This window comes from Salvia splendens, chromosome 8, assembly GCF_004379255.2.
Source record: "Salvia splendens isolate huo1 chromosome 8, SspV2, whole genome shotgun sequence".
NCBI classification, from domain to species: domain Eukaryota; kingdom Viridiplantae; phylum Streptophyta; class Magnoliopsida; order Lamiales; family Lamiaceae; genus Salvia; species Salvia splendens.
Window position 1 is genome coordinate 24,916,076 of NC_056039.1, and position 17,443 is coordinate 24,933,518.

A 17,443-nucleotide genomic window follows, 5' to 3' on the forward strand; every position below is an offset into this window, starting at 1 on the left:
GCAGCCTTGACATCCTCGTGTACATGATTTTTCAACTTAACATTTCTTGCTTCAGCTTGAACACTACATGGCTCCAAGATAGCCATGTTAACACTTGCCCTCAATTCAATCCCAGATAAGGAACAAATGCTCAGCTTGTTGCGCAGTCGGGAGAAGAATTGACACCCCAAAGGCTTGGTTAAAATGTCTGTTGTTTGATCTATAGTTGGAACATATCGAAGCTCCACTTTCTTTTCCTTCACCTTATCTCTTACAAAGTGAACATCAATCTCAATGTGCTTTGTTCTAGCATGTAATTCCAGATTACTTGCCAAAGCTATAGTGCTCATATTATCCACCCAAATGATTGGAGTTTTTGCATAAAAAACTCCCAGTTCATCAAGTAGACCAGCTATCCATGTTACTTCACAGGTCGTTTGAGCAAAACTTCTGTATTCAGCTTTTGTGCTCGTTCTAGAAACAATTGCTTGCTTCTTTGAAGACCATGAAACCAAGTTCTTTCCATAGTATACTGAAAGGACCAGGGGTGCGTAGGTGTCGTTCAAGCAAGGATATATCCTACTGGTCATGATAGAGATCCTAACTAAGCCTAGACCCTGGTTTCAAAGATTCCTCAACCCACTCCTACTGATCAGTATAGTGGTGATAAGAGTCGAATCCCACAGAGATGGTGAGTTTAAACTACCGCGGTGATATTTTGGAAGGTTTGGTTAGCTACCACGCTTGGGTTGAGTCTCTACCTAGACGGGAAATTAAGATGGTGTCCTACTGACTAGGAAGGGTGAATGGTGGTCGACATGTAGTGGTGTACGTGGAATTATGGTGGATGCGGTGTAACAGAAAATATGCGGAAAGTACTAGGTTTCTATAAAAGGCTAAACAGAAAAGCAGAGAATAAGTGGTAGTTGTGGTGACTAGCTGACAGATCTGCAGGGTGTACTAAAGGTGAAGGACAAAAAGCAAAAAGCGCCTGAAAAGCAAAGTGGTCCCAAACTTGGATATGGACATCATCTTCTTCAACAAACACAAACTAAAATCAGAAAACAAACCAGATTCAGCACCATAAAAACACAGATTAATAACTCACGAACACAGATCTACAATCAAACATTCCAAATCGAAAATCAAACATCGAAACTGAAATCCTGCCTACTGATCAGCATGGAAGAAAACAGGAAACACATAACTGCACCTTGCATGAAACAAACCTCTATGAAATAAAAGGAAACAGATTATGCTAACTCGAAGAAATAAACTACTAACTGGAAACACACGATTCGATACTCAAAACGACAAGAAACTCTAGATCTAAGCTAACTAGGCAAAAGGAAAAGAGATCGGCGAAGTAAACTGAACAGAAAACAACTTCATAGCATAAAACATGTTTGGATCTTCAAACAAAGTACTTCTAGGCGGTGAAATTCAAAAGCAAACAAAGATCCAGCGTAAGGAAAACAAGCAATTTAACTACGAAAGCGAAATAAAAGTGTTTTGCCACGCCGGGCGATGGAACTTCTAACTACGATCTTGCTGACTGGATGAGAACGTCTGGAACTCTGGGAACTTCTTAATCTTCAAGTGACCATGGCAGTGGCGAGGAATGAGGCTCTGGACTGGGCTGAAGGACTGAACTACCGAGAGAATTCTACCTAAGAGTGATGATGATGAATGAATGGATGATGCCTTTCTCTCTCAAAGTGGCTTCCTTTTATAGGGAGGCTTACCCTTGATTTTAGGGTAAAACCTTGCGGTGAGATGACTTCTTTGCCCTTAATTGTGATTGATCAGTCCCAGCTATCCTTCTTCTCCATCTCGAGCCATTTTTGCATGTATACTGGTCAGTACGTAATCGTCCTGACGCCCTTTTCACCTGAAGTATCTGAAGCTTTGCCTACTGGCTAGAACACTCAACCTGCACGCTTAAGCAACTTGTTTTGCAGATAAAGTTCAATTATGCACATCATACTGACCAGTAACCAAGGCCTAGAATACGACTTATCATATACACAATACCATGTCACTGATTTTTTGTCATCAAGGTCTGCAGCCCAATCTGAATCAGAAAAGGCTGTTAATGTTGAAAATGAAGACCATAGTCCATAGTCCCTGCTAAGTATCTTAATATTCGTTTTACTGTCTTCCAATGCACATCAAGTGGTGAAGCCATGAATTGGCTAACATTGTTGACAGAGAAACTAATTTCTGGTCTTGTTATTGCAGCATATTGAAGTGCTCCAACAGTACTTCTGTAGAGCTTACCATTCATGAAAGGATCTCTATCATTTTTGGACAACTTGAGTTTCGTAATCATAGGAGTTGTATATGGCTTACAATCCAGCATCTGGACTCTATTTAGAAGCTCTTTGATGTAGGCTGCTTGACAAAGATGAATGCCTTTTGCTGTGTGAGAAATCTCAACCCCAAGAAAATGCTTCACTTCCCCTAGATCCTTTAATGAGAAATGAGTGTTAAGCTGAGAAATAACCTCCTTGATTGCATTTGAAGAAGAACCAGTAATTAGCATATCATCCACATATATAAGAAGATAGATAGTTTCTTGTCTACGAATCCTAAAGAATAGAGAAGTATCTGCCTTTGATTGCTTGAAACCAATAGAAAGTACAACTGATTGGATAGTAGAGAGCCAGCACCTAGAAGCTTGTTTGAGACCATACAAGGCCTTGTTGAGCTTGCATACTAGATTAGGATTACCTTGTTCAAAACCAACAGGCTGCCTCATATATATCTCTTCCTCAAGATCACCGTGAAGAAATGCATTATTAACATCAAGATGAGATATAATCCAACCAGAAGATATAGCAATAGAGATGATGAGTCTGATGGTGGTTGGCTTGACAACCGGGCTAAAGGTTTCTGTAAAATCAAATCCAGGCTTTGAGAGAAGCCTTGTGCTACTAACCTAGCCTTGTGTCTAGCAATGCTACCATCAGCATGTCTCTTTAATCTGAAAACCCAAGTATTTCCTATCAAGTTCTTTCCTGGAGGTAAAAGTGTTAGGATCCAGGTTTTGTTTCTCAGCAAGGCTAGAAATTCTTCTAGCATAGCAGCTTTCCAAATGGGAATTAGCAAAGCTTCAAGAGCTGTTCTAGGAATGCAGGCAACAGATACAAGATATACCTTAGGTTTAAAAATCCCTGCTTTCCCTCTAGTGACCATTTGATGAGTAGATTTGACATTAGCATCATTAGTTGGCAAAACTGGAATATCAGATTCATTATTAGAAGGTGAAGTGATATTAGGAATGGACTGAGCGGACTGGAGGTTTTGTGGAGCTGATTGTGGAGAACTCAGAGGACAGCTTCCTAATGAAGGAGAAACATGATCATCATTGAAGAGAGGAAGAATTGGGGAGGGAGTAGAATGTGATGCAGCTGGAGAAGAAAAACCACCAGAATCATGACAGTGAGGTGGTGAGAATGTAGAGGGTATGATGGAAGGAAGAGGAGATGCATCATGTGATGGTGTAAAAGCTGATAAATTGGGAGAAGATGCAGTGATATTTGATGGTGAGGGAGATGATAAATTGGGAATAACAGATTCATCAAAAATGATGTCTCTAGTTACAATAAGCTTTCCAGATGGTAATAAGGCTTTATAGCCTTTGTGGGAGGTGCTGTAACCAAGGAAAATGGAGGGAGTGGATCTAAACTCAAGCTTGTGCTTGTTATATGATCTAGTGAAGGGGTAACAAAGACACCCAAATGATCTAAGCACAGAGTAGTTTGGCTTAATTTAATGCAATTTTTCAAAAGGAGAAATGAAGTTGAGAAGAGCTGTGGGCAGTCTGTTAATGAGATATGTAGCTGTTACAACAGCATCATCCCAAAACCTAGTAGCTAATCCAGCCTGAGAGAGCATAGACAAAGCCATCTCAATAATATGTCTATGCTTTCTTTCAGCCAAACCATTTTGTTGGGGAGTATATGGACAAGAAACTCTATGAGTAATTCCAGAACATGCCAAAAAACCAGAAAGACCTTGGAATTCTCCTCCCCAATCACTTTGTAAAGTTTTAATTTTGGCATTTAATTGGTTTTCAGCAAGATTTTTGAAAAGCTTGAATGCGGATTCTACATCACTTTTAGACTTAAGAAGAAAAAGCCAAGTGAAACAACTATAGTGGTCTATGAAAGTAACATAGTATTTGAATCCATTCCTTGAAATGACAGGAGATGGACCCCAAAGATCACTATGCACAAGTTCAAGAGGCTTTGAGTAAACAGTGGTAGAACTTTCATATGGTAATCTATAAGCTTTAGCAACGCAACAAGATTTACATAACTCATTGGATTTTATTGAATGGAAAGGAACATTACAGTTAGTGAGAGCCTGTTTGACTGTATCAAAAGCACAATGGCTAAGTCTCTTGTGCCATAACTCTAGGCTAACAACAGCTGTACTAGAAGAAGCTAAAGCTAAAGGAGAAACGGAAGCTAAAGACTTAGAACTTGAGACAGGAACACTGCTCTTGTCCTTATTGAAAGAGGCTGAAACGACTGAACTTGAACACTTGGAGCTGGAATTGGACTTGTGCAAGAAAAAGTGATAAAGTCCATGATCAAGAGTTCCCTTGAGGATGATTTCCTTGGATATCTGGTCTATCACAAAACAGAAGGTTGGGTGAAACTCAAAAAACACATCATTATCTCTAGCAAATTGGGAAACACTAAGAAGATTTTTAGATATTTGAGGCACATGAAGTAAGTTATGAAGAAATAAAGATCTAGATGAGTGGTGTGGAGATGATTTGAAAACAGAATTACCAACATGCTTTATGCTAATGCCATTACCATCACCAAGGTGCAAGAGTTTACCTCCACGATACTCACTGGCAGAATTGAGATTCCCAAAATCATGTGATATATGATTTGTTGCTCCTGAATCTGGATACCAGGATGTTGAAGAAGAAGCATCAATGTTATATTCAGAAGGAGTTTGTTGGACAGGAGCTTGTGAAGTATTTTGAAAGTAGCTTTGCCTTCTGATTTGAGCAACATTTGCAGCAGGATTCATCTGATAGCTTCCATGGCTAGCTGGATTTTGATTTCTTATATGAGGAGTATTTGGCACAAAGTTTTGTTCATATCTGTACCAGCATTTATCAGCTCCATGGCCTGGTTTTTGACACAGTTGGCAAATGATTTTTCCACCAGATCTACCACCTCTGCCTCCATATCTGCCACCTCTTCCTCTGAAATTAAAACCTCTGCCTCCATCATTCCTATAGTTGTTGTTGGTGCTGAAATTGCTTCTTTGATTTGATTGAACTAGGTGTGTAGAAGGCAAAGATGCATCAGCACTAATGGAGCTGGACTTTATTTCTTCCAGCCTTGACTCATAACTCATGAGTATTGCAGAAACATCTTGGACTGTCCATCCTTCTGTCTTCGAGGTAATAGTCACCATTACTGGGTTGTAATCAGTTCCCAAACCAGATAAAATATGCAAGATTTGATCCTCCTCACTAATTTTGCATCCTGCTGCTGCCAAAAGATCACAACAGCTCTTGACTTGGTTCAAGAAAGCACGCATGGAGAGAGACTCTTTCTTCAGAGTTTGCAACCGCATCTTGTACTGCATCACCTTGGCTTTTGATTGGTGTGCAAAACTTTTTTCAAGAGCCTGCCATATTTCATGGCTAGTGCTCAAACCAACTACCAAAATCATGATAGTTTCTGAGAGAGATGACTGGATCCAATGGGCCAGCCGCTGATCCTGCATATTCCAGTTTAAGAAATCTGGATTTGGCCTCTGTTGAGTGATGTCTTTGGAGGTAATGGTTTGGGGTGGAGCTGCTTGCTCTCCAGTGAGGTAACCCTCAAGACCATATCCTCTCACAGCCGACAACACGTGTTGCTTCCAAATAAGAAAATTGTCCTTAGAAAGTTGACGGACACTGGGGTATTTTGAGTAAAGCTGTTTGAAAATTTCAAACTGAACTGAGAATTTTGATCTCCATGCTCACTTGAGCCATCATTTGAATCGTCAGACATGATAACAAAAAGGAAAGGATGAAAAGAAAGAAACAAGAAGAAAGATGCATAGGATCAGAGCCTAGGCTCTGATACCATGAAAGAATGGCACCAAGAAATGAAATATACAGTAAGGCTGTAAATAATCATTGTTGTTCATAGCAAGAAGACAATGTTTTTCATTGATGTGATCTGTTCAACTGCCGACAATTTACAAGGAAGATCACTATATATATTAGACATAGAAGGACCTAGAACATAACATGGAACCCTAAATGACCAGCTGTCACATTAGCTAAACAACAAATTCAAATAACTGATTCTGAGAGGATATCTTGTTTTCTCACGTGTTGTGAATCCTTGAGCTCTTGACCAATGAACAACTGCCAGACATCAATATATCCTTCCATGATGGAGCGGGCTGAGGTGGCTTTTCCAAGTCATCAACTTTAGCTACTTTTGCAGCCTTGACATCCTCGTGTACATGATTTTTCAACTTAACATTTCTTGCTCCAGCTTGAACACTACATGGCTCCAAGATAGCCATGTTAACACACTCTTGCTCGAAATATCTATGTAAGTCCACTTGTCAAGGAATCTTTTAGTGTTTGTGCGTGGTCTGTAATTTCTCAAGAGTATAATGCACGGGAAATTCTTAGAAAAATTCTTGATCAAGTAGATAAGGGGAAGGGGGGTGATTTAAGTGAAGATGAGTTAGGAGATCATTTTTACAAATATTTGATAGGAAGGAAGTATTTTATTGTGATGGATGATATGTGGGACATAGAGGCATGGGATCGAGTTAGGAGATTCTTCCCGGATAGTAAAAACGGGAGTAGAATGGTAGTGACTGATAGAAATCCATGGGTTCCATTTTAAAACCAATTGGTGATAGGAGGAGGGGCCCATGAGACTTATATACTAGTTTCAGTTTTCTCTTGACACCGATGTGGGACAGTTATATGTTATATTTTTAGTTTCAATTGCCAACACCCTCCCTCAAACCCTTCAAGGTGAACCTTGGAGGGGTTGGACTTTTTTCTAACCTTGGAGGGGTTGGACTTTTTTCTAATCGATTGGATAATCGGTCCAATTTTTTTTGGATCGGTTGGGACCACTTGGCCCAAATTTTTAGCCCAGTTATACTGCTGGGTCAGTCTTTTTTTCGGTTTCAGCCCAGATATACTGCTGGGTCAGTTAAATATGACCCACAGTCGGCGACCCGCTTTGATACCATAATAGAAATCCATGGGTTCCATCCTAAAACCAATTGGTAATAAGAGGAGAGGCCCATGAGACTTATATAGTGGATTAAGCTCTTTGTGTGCACCGATGCGGGATATTATTATATTCATTTTTATGTTTCAATTGCCAACAGTGACTACGAGGCTATCAAACTTGGAATCTCAATTTAACTACTCCAATAGTTTTGATATGAAATTTTTGGATGAATATGCTAGTTGGGACCTATTCTGCAAAACTGTGTTTGGGGAAGAAGCTTGCCCTCTTGAGTTGGAGGACGTTGAGAAAAAGATTGTAAAAGGTTGTAAGTGATAGGAGGACTCTTATCAAAATCTGAACTGACAAACGAAATGTGGGGACATATTGAAAAGAATTTAAGTTCAATTGTGAATTTGGATGATAACGAGAGTTGCTTGCAAATTTAAAACCATGTTTTCTCTATATTGGAATACTTGATGAAGAATACCTACATTATGTGAAGAATATCAAGTTTGGTGAGGGAGTGCTAAAAAGGATGATCCCCAATATCAAAACATTGAAGTGATTATAACTGTCTCAACAACACTTCCAAGTTCTTAGGCTTTGTTGGTCGGAGTCATATTTTGCAAGAAGTGAGCTTTCTGTATTCCCTCAAGAAGTTGACTGACATTAATAAATACGAAGCTCCCATGGGGAATGCATGGAGACAAAAATAGGCCTTCTTCAAGTTGTCAAAACTGAAGAAGAAATCCTTTATTGGATCCGAATGGGAAACATTCGAAGACCTCAAGTTCTTGTTGATTGAGGATTGTGATGTAGAGTGGTGGATCACAGAGAGCACCCACTTTCCACGCCTTGAGCACCTGTAACTTCGCTCTTTATTCTGGTTGGGGGAGATTCCTTCATGCATGGGAGACATACCAACCCTTCACTCAATTGAGTTGAAACGTTGTAGTGACTCACCCCTAAAAATTAAGGAGGAGCAACAGGAACTCGACAATCAAGACCTTCAAATCATTGTGAGGTAACACCACCTTCATTTCCTTAATGATTATTTTAATATATTTTGTTTTAACCTTAACAATATTCCTCACTTAAAAAATTCTACTATCTCCACCACTATCTATCATTGAAATATTGTCCAGTTTTTTCATTTTAGTCCTCCACAAAAATGTTGTCCACTTTACTCTCTCTTTTTTTTCATTTTTGGTAAATGGTCCCTCACTTTCTATTAACTCATTACACTCACGTTCTATTATAAAACCAATACATAACATTGGGACCTACAATCCACTTACTTTTTCTACTCACTTTTCTTCACATTTCGTAAAACCCGTGCCGGGTCAAACATGGACTACATTTTGCGGACGGATGGCGTAATAAAATTGTACGTAGACTTGGACTAATTTGTTTTGTAAACAGTGCCTCCTCTAAGAGTGGATTCACTTATTCATTACCTCAAAAAAATACTCCATTCGTCCCACTTAAGATGTCCATATTCTTGATTGACATAAGATTTTAGGAGTTGTTAGGTGAAATAAGCAGAAAAAAATGTAGTTGAATATTTTAATGAGATAGGAGAGAGATTTATTTCCAAATATTAAAAATGAATATCTTGAGTGAGACAAACTAAAAAGTAAAGATGGACATCTTGAGGAACGTAACGATATAAGTTAAAGCACCCTTGAATGTTACTCTTATCTATTTTCCCATCCAAGTATTCTCTTGTATTCATTTCAAGATTGAGAATAGATTAAAGACCCATTTTTTATCCTAAACATATTGAGATTTTATGATTTTGGTCCAAAACATTATCTTTTGAATTATTCGGTCCCTCACAAATAAAAACGGGTCACATTTAGTCCGAATTGGACGAAAATGGTTAAATTTAACAGTCAACGAATATTAATTAAATTTTGACCGGATTAAATTAATAATTAAGTTAAGAATTAAGTTAAAAATTAAACTGCAGGAGCCGGTTCCTCTCCCCTCCACCTCCGAAGCCGGTCCCCTCTCCTCCGCCACCATCTCCGCCGCCGCCATACGGTGTCAATTGTCCCCCTTCGCCTTCGCCGCCCTGCGGCGGAGGCTGCGGAGGCATCTACTACTATCCGCCACCTCCACCAGCGCAAACCTCTTACTATCCGCCACCTTCCGGCGGCGGCGTGTACGCGGTGGATAGCGTACGGCGGAGATGGTATATCAGACAAATTTATTCAATAATCCTATATCAGTTTGCGTGAATAATTTGTAAAAAGAATAAATTAAATATTAAAGGGATTTTTGTTCAAGCAATCTGCAGCATCAATCAGCAAAATTGAGACCCTTACATCTACTTTCGACATAAACCTAATTGAGACAAACGAAAACTAAATGTTGATGATGAGCAAAACATGCTGGTGTGGCCACCTTCTCAGTTGCTGGATTTCTTGTTTGCCTTTGAGGAGCTAGCGTTGGCGGCGGCGAAGGTGGTGGGCCTATTGAGATCAGGGATGGGGATTCCAGCGGCAGCAGCGGCGAGGTGGTGGTTGAGCTCGTTGAGAAGATGGCGGCGGAGAGGGGACCGGCTCTTACTATCCGACATCGTATGGCGGCGGCAGAGATGGTGGCGGAGGATAGGTGACCGGCTCCTGAGGTGGAGGGGAGAGGACCAGCTCCGGCAGCGGAGGAGAGGGGACCAGCTCTGGTAGTGTAATTTTTAACTTAATATTAACTTGATTATTAACTTAATCCGGTCCGAATTCAATTAATATTCGTTGACAGTTAAATTTAACCATTTTCGTCCAATTCGGACTAAATGTGACCCATTTTTATTTGTGAGGGACCGAATAATTCAAAAAATAATATTTTGGACCAAAATCATAAAATCTCCGTATGTTTAGGACCAAAAAGGGCCTTTACTCTTGAGAAAATTAAGTTACAGGATTTTGTGAGTTTGCCCTTTTCGAAAATAATGATAAAATCACACGCATGCAGATTTCACTGGCATTATCTGATTCAAATTATCGATGCGTAACTGCAGAGACATTACCATCTCAGCATAGGAAAAAGCCGCCGCGATCAAGGAAGACGGTGAGTTTTTCTCGTACGTTCAACATCACCGTGATCTGAAGGTTGCAGCCACAACCTTCAGCCTCACAAGTTGTGTTCTATGAAACTACAAAACATCCAATTGTGTAGCTATAGTTAGCATCAAATATGTACATAGTTTGTGTTTCTCTCTTCGATTAAAGCAAGGAACTTACACTGATAAATCTCAAAGGCCCAGCATTTTTATTTGAAAAAGATGATCTGTTTGATGAAATGCCAGTTGAAATTATTTGACTAAAATTATTTGACTAATAAAATGAGATCACAAAGCTTCTTATGCATTTTGTAAGTGAGTAATCCATCCGTCCCACTTAAGATGACACATTTTTCTTTTTAGTTTGTCCCAACTAAGATGACACATTTCCTTTTTTGAAAACTTTCTCTCTCCAATTAATACACTCAACCACATTTTATCACTCCTATTAAAATATTCATTTCTCTTTTTCTCTATTTTAATACTTACACGCATCTCTTCTCTCTCCAATTAAACACATTAACCAATAACTCCTAAAATCTTATGCCGGCCAAGAAATGTGTCATCGTAGCTGTGACCGAGGGAGTAGTATTTTATTTCTAAAATTTCTAAAGGGGAATATATCTTGTATTTTTTGTGGATATTTATGCTACTATGAGCCCATTAACATGCCTACCTTTGTAGATATTTATGTGTTCTTATCATTTTATAATCAATTTTCTTTCATTTTTCATTTGAATTGACCAGCACTGGGCACTGGGCCTATCATATATCAGCAACAAGTCCAGTACGATGGGTAAGTAACAACAATTTGGGCCTTTATTGGGCCAACATATTTTAAAAGGACGTAGTATGTTCTCAATTGTTCATTTATCTTAGTAAATATGAGCAGTTTCCATGAGTCCACAAAATAACTCTAATGCTTATATTTTCCATGATAAGATTTGTTAGTATGTCGAATCAAATATAAATGATGAAAAATTGAATTTAATCAAGCCGTACCTAATAAATGATTTATTACTCTTTCCCGTTCGCCTCCATTTAGGATCCACGTGAGTTTTTATAAAGTAAAATTTCTGTCCATGAAAACAAAAAATTAATACAATATAGACCATCCTTGTATATACTTTTCTTTCATAAAAAAATAATCTAATTTGAAAATTTCACGGTTTCTATTGTATAATTGGCAAAGCGAAAGAAAAAAGTAGAGTGAAAGAGAAAGAGGTGAAAATTTCTCCAAATCTTCTACACATATTTCTCGTGTTCGAGTCGTGGTGATCATTTGCTTTCAATAGGTGTGCAGCAGGTGATAGAAAACATGTATTCGATCGAGATTGATATAAAGACAAGATGGTGGTAGTCCAAGATCAATCCAAATCGTAAAGTCTATCTGTTGTTGTTGCAGACTCGTCTAGATCTGCTTCATCTGCTCATAAGGTTACAATGATTGGTTTTGATGAAGTCTTGGATCAAATGGCGAACAAGATCACCGGAGGAAAACCATTTGCCAAATTATCCCAATTATTGGAATGGGTGGGAAGGCAAGACCACTCATGCTCGAAATACTCCGGCAATCTGTTCCATCTTAAGTGGAGCATTTTTATTCTGGCACGAGATTTTATGTAATGTTGTTTTGTGAGTTAAGTGAAAAGAATAAAGTAAGAAAGAAGAACCAAGTAGAGATAGTGATATTTCTACTTTTAGAAATATGTTATTTAAAGTGAGACATCAAAAAAAGAAAAATGATTCACTTAAAGTTGACGGAAGGAGTATCTATGTACGCAAGTCAACATGAAGGAATCTTTTAGTGTTTGTACGTGGTCTGTAATTTCTCAAGAGTATAATGCACGAGAGATTCTTAGAATATAATCTCATATTTCCATTTTGTATTCATCCAGAAAAAATAATTCTATACTAAATAATGAAAATTTATTAATTTATTCTACTCATTTGTCTCGTACCTCATTCATATTTTTTTCTTTCTTTATCTTATTATACTCATATTATCTCTTTCTTTCTTATATTTGATCCATTTTGCATAAAATTGAAGACGTCCATTAATCAGATTATATTTGGTGGATGTACGGAAGTATTCTCTGCGTCCTAAAAAAAGAGTAATTTCATCATTTTGAACCGTCTCATAGAATTAGATCAAGTTTAAATATAGAAAATTTTGAGCCAATTAGACACATGTGAATTTTGCAATTGATACGTGTTCCTATTTTAATCATTTTAGGATTTACAACTAAATTGATAGGTGTTCCTATTGTAATAATTTTATTTGTCTTAAATTATTATTGTAAATGTGTACCACACTAGATAATGAAACGGTAGAAGTATTTGCAAGAACAAATGAGAACAAAGCCAGAAAAGGGTGAGCAAACGATGTCGTTTGTACGTGCACATCGTCAAAACGGCGCCGTTGTGAGCACATCACGGGATTGGTACCCTAATAAGGGCAAGCTGCGAATCTGAAGCCGAGATTGATTTCTCACTCACAACACTCACACACTGATGGACTCTTTCACCGATGAGGCGAAGCTCTTCATCGGCGGCATAGGCTGGGAGACGACGGAGGAGCACCTCAGAGACCATTTCGGCCGCTACGGCGAGGTCGCTCACGCCGTCGTCATGCGCGACAGAGTCACCTCTCAGCCCCGCGGCTTCGGCTTCGTCGTCTTCTCCGATCCCTCCGTCATCCCCTCCGTCCTCCAGCAATCGCATAGCATCGAAGGCCGCACCGTAATTCTCTCTCTCACATGTCTGCTTAATCGAATCTATTTATGTGATCCTTGTTTTTTCTCGCCAAGTGTTCTACTTCACTGAATCTATTTATGGTTGATTTTGTGTTTTTTCTCTTTTTGAAAAGTATATAGCTTCTGGTATTTGATAAACGTAACTGTTAAACACATGTTTAGTTGAAAACGGATTGATGTATGTAACAGCATTAGCTCATTCGTAGCTGCTGAGTTATTCAATTCTTTGTTCAAGCGCTTGGTTTCAGATCTCAAGCATGGTTGCTTGTTGTTTTTTTTTTGCTAGATTAACTTGTGAGTTCATTAGGAGTTTGGGCGGTTCTAGATTAATTCTGTTGAAATCTACTACGATAGTCCTGGTAGAGGACAACACATGTTTTAATACGAAATTGGTAAAGTAAGAGAGGTAGAGATTAAAGGTGATTGAAGTATTGTTAGTGGAAAATGTGGCAAACCAAATTAGACAGAGAAACTTACCATAGATAGATATAGGCTACAAGCTTCCCTGTTGGTCGTCCTGGTTATTAAATATTAGCGAAGTCTTATTTACCTGAGGTGAAATATAGTCTTTGAGGATTCTACAGAATACTTCTTGTATTTGTTATCCTTTTCTTAAACCCTTTTTATTGCATATCCACCTATCCATTGATAAGTTTGTTTCAGTTTGAGAGGATTTTATAGGTTATGGTATTAGGAGGTCCAGTAGACCTGAGGGCTGAGGTTCATGCTTTGCTGATTTATTTCAGCTTTGAATCTGATTTCTACTGGTTGCATCTCTTGTCCAGTTTTCTTCATCACATTTGTATCATATTCGCCGCTGTCTGGGTTTCTAAGATGACAGAATATGCTTTCGTAAATTTATCATGTAGGTAGAGGATGGTAGTATACGAGGAGGTCTTCAAAGATTATTTGATATTTATTCATTTAAGTACTACACTTAGTCTTTCTTCCCACACCCCACACTCCTTGCTTTCTCAATTTCCTTTTTGTGAAATCATGGGAAGCTGCTGGTAGTAATTGCTTTCTTGGTTGATGGTTTTGACTTTTTAGTAAGTTGCATACATTTGATGTGATTATATATGTAAGTGAGAACAGTGTTGTTAAAATCGCGCCCCGAGCGCGCTTGGGTCGTGGGTCGCAAGGGTCGAGACCGACGTCGCCCCATTGTGGGTGGGTGGGTCGAGATTCAGGGGTCGCCGTTGGGGCGGCTGAGGCGACTGGGTCGAGCGGCTGGATGAAGAAGATCGTCGGCCATGGAAGCTCATAAATGGGTCTGTGAGAAGGAAGAGAGACGAGAATGAAGAGAGAAGAAGGGGGGTTTACGAGACAAGAAATTTTAAAAGTAAAGTAGGTAGAAGCTATAGCTAGGGCTTAGGGCAGGACCTATAAAAGTTAATAATCATTTTCTTCCCCCTTCACTTTTTTAATATTAGTATTAATATTGATTGTGAGATTCTCTATTCCTTAAATATGATTAGTTCTTATTTAAATAAAAAATACCTTTAATTACCAATTAAAATTACATTCAAATCTAATTAATATATTGTGATTGTTCTAATCAAATTAAATATATGTTGATTTTTATTTAACTATATAACTAATTTCTTAGAGAATTGCAACTGCGCTTTATTTATTTGTTTAATTTAAAATTACATTTTATAAATTACTATATTAATTTGAGAATTATAATTAAATTTATTAATTTTACATCTAAATAGTTATAAATTTAGGTTTTAATTTGTAATTTATGATTTTTTGAATATGAGTGGAGATTTATTGATTTTCATTATTTATTATTATTATTACTATTATTATTGTTATTATTATCTAAAGTCTCTAATAGATATTAATTTAGTTAATTATTTTAATATGGGGTAATGATGTATGTAGATTTATTTGATGTGACAAATATTCAAGCAACAAACTTATAAAAGTGACACAAATATAATCATCATTTGTCTATTCTGGCGCCCCGATTCGTGGGTCTCTCGCCCCGTCGCCCCATCGCCCCGCGACCCGGGGTCCCCCCTCATCGCCCCGGGGCGCCCCGCGACCCTAACAACACTGAGTGAGAAACGCCTAAATGTTCTCTTCAAGCTGATGTGTACCTCATAGAAGCAGATAAAAGACTCTGGAGTCATGAGCATATCTTACTCATTGTCCATTGACAAAGATCCAGTGATACTATATTTTCGCAGAGCATGGGGTGGTTTGGATGTTTTTAAATCATCTTTGGATTCTTTTGTGGCTAATTTAAGGTGTTTTTGGGCGTGAGAAAAATCCTTTGGTGAGTTATTGTTCCCATTGTATTTTCATTGATCGAAGAGGAATAGAAGAATTCAAAATGATATTGAGGATCATGTCATTTGATGTCTGGAACTTGGAATAGAATTAAAATAAAAAAGGGTAGCTTTGGGTCCTAAAGCATAATTATCTATACAATTGTTTGTATCATATATTGTTAGATTGGGTCACTGACTTTCTGGGTTCTACTTTTCCTTTTTTTGGGGGAGGGGGTAGATATCTTGTCCACTGTTTGTAGCGTATATTCATTATTAAAGAAAACTTATTCACTTTCACTATTACGAAAAAAATGTCATCCTCTCTAGGGTGCGGTAATGTTGTTTTGAGTAATTTAAATAGCTTATATCTGCAGTATTTAGCATTTTCTGCTTATGTATTTGATTTGATTGTGGCTATGTAGCATCTCTTTACCTTTCAAAAGCTAGTAAGTTGTCTACATAGTAAGAGCATCTCCAAGGGAGAAAGGTATACCGAGAAGGTATATTTCTCATTTACCTTCTCAAAAAGGTTATTATACTTTCTTAAAAAGTGGACTCCAAGAATAGAAGGTAAATTAAAAAGGCAAACAAAATAACAACTTTTTACCTTTTCTATCAAGAAGAGGTAAAGATACCTTCTCAAAATGAAAGAAGGTATAATACCTCCTCAAATGCCCTTTCCTTTGGAGTATGAAATTTTATGAAGAAGAGGTAAATATGGTAGTTATTTCTCTTTACCTCTCCATTTACCCTCTCCCTTGGAGATGCTCTAATGAAGTGTTCTTGTCAGTATGACTATGTCATCTCTAGCTTAAACTGATTGGGTTTTTTTGGATATGGGACCATTGTTTGTTCATCTGAGCTATCTCCGATCAGCTGCTTTTTTTCTGTTTTTTAATGTAGTTATTGAATTGTGTGTATTTCTCTCTATGGCCATCTGAGGTACAACCTTTTTTTAATCAGGTTGAAGCTAAGAGAGCGATGTCAAGAGAACAGCAGCAGACTCTGAAAACCGGAAGCAATAGTACTGGAGGAAATTTTGTAGGGTCTGAGAATCTCAAAAGTAAGAAGATATTTGTCGGGGGGTTGCCTTCTACCTTAAAAGAAGATGAATTTAGGGGATATTTTCAAGATTTTGGTAGTGTAACTGATGTAGTGATCATGTATGATACAAATACTGGCCGGCCACGTGGTTTTGGTTTCATCAGCTTTACCACAGAAGATTCTGTTGATAGAGTTCTTCAAAAGACCTTTCATGAGCTGAAAGGTAAGCTTGTCGAGGTAAAACGAGCACTCCCCAAAGATGCAGTCACAGGTGTTGGTTCTCGTGGAAGCTCCAGAGGCTACGGCTCGAATTTTTCTAGTAATGAATCATACACTAGTCCTATTGGAAACAGTAGAATGTTACAGCAAACACAACCATCAAATGGTGGTTATCACCCAAATCAACCTACAAGTGGTGGTTACCAACAGACACAACCAGCAAGTGGTGGTTATCCTCCTTATTCAGTTTATGGAGGTGCTAACTATGGTTATGCAGGGAATAGCAATCCTGGCTACGGTGCTTATGGTGGCTATGAGGTCGGTGGTCATGGAAGTGCCAATGCTGGTTATTCTGGTCCAGCAGGAGTTTATGGGAACCTAGGTTCACCAAATACCGATTTCTTGAAAAATCAATGGAGTAGCCAACAAGCTGGTTATGGTGCCTCTGGATATGGTCAAACTGCTAACTATGGGGCTTCTGTTTCTTGGAGCAATGCATCGAGGAGTAGTGCCAGTGGTTATGCACAAGCAGGAAGACCTCCGAGCGGTGCTTCTCAGTTTGTTAATAAAGGGTACAACTATAATGGTTATGGGGACGATGCATCTCACGCCTATGCTGGTGGGAATGCAATGCATCCCGATGGTAGTTGGAAACCGGAAAGTTGAAACACCTAGTCAAGATGGTTTTAGGGTTCAATCCACTATCTAAGCTTGGTGACTGAGCTTTGTTTCGAATATGTATCGATCATGTATTTGCAGTGTGCTTAAATCTAGCCGTATTTATCTTCTGTTACATTGTTTCTAAATCATGAATCTAGACAGAAATGAGAACGATTTTCCAGACCTTTCTTTTCTGCTTGTGTA

The 17,443-nt window shown here is 38.4% G+C and overlaps 1 protein-coding gene and 1 non-coding gene across 2 annotated transcripts; one reads left to right on the forward strand and one right to left on the reverse strand.

The window, feature by feature from the left end:
* Positions 1 to 5,354: 5,354 nt before the first annotated feature.
* LOC121746249 lies at positions 5,355 to 5,493 on the reverse strand. Its single transcript, XR_006038953.1, has one exon. It is a non-coding gene; the product is annotated as a small nucleolar RNA Z247 (small nucleolar RNA).
* A 7,239-nt stretch (positions 5,494 to 12,732) lies between these two features.
* On the forward strand, positions 12,733 to 17,424 carry LOC121745621 (heterogeneous nuclear ribonucleoprotein 1-like). Its single transcript, XM_042139601.1, has 2 exons — positions 12,733 to 13,020; positions 16,280 to 17,424. Exons 1-2 carry the CDS (start codon positions 12,793 to 12,795, stop codon positions 17,243 to 17,245), a joined length of 1,194 nt encoding a protein of 397 aa, XP_041995535.1. The 5' UTR covers positions 12,733 to 12,792; the 3' UTR covers positions 17,246 to 17,424.
* The last annotated feature ends 19 nt before the right edge of the window (positions 17,425 to 17,443 follow it).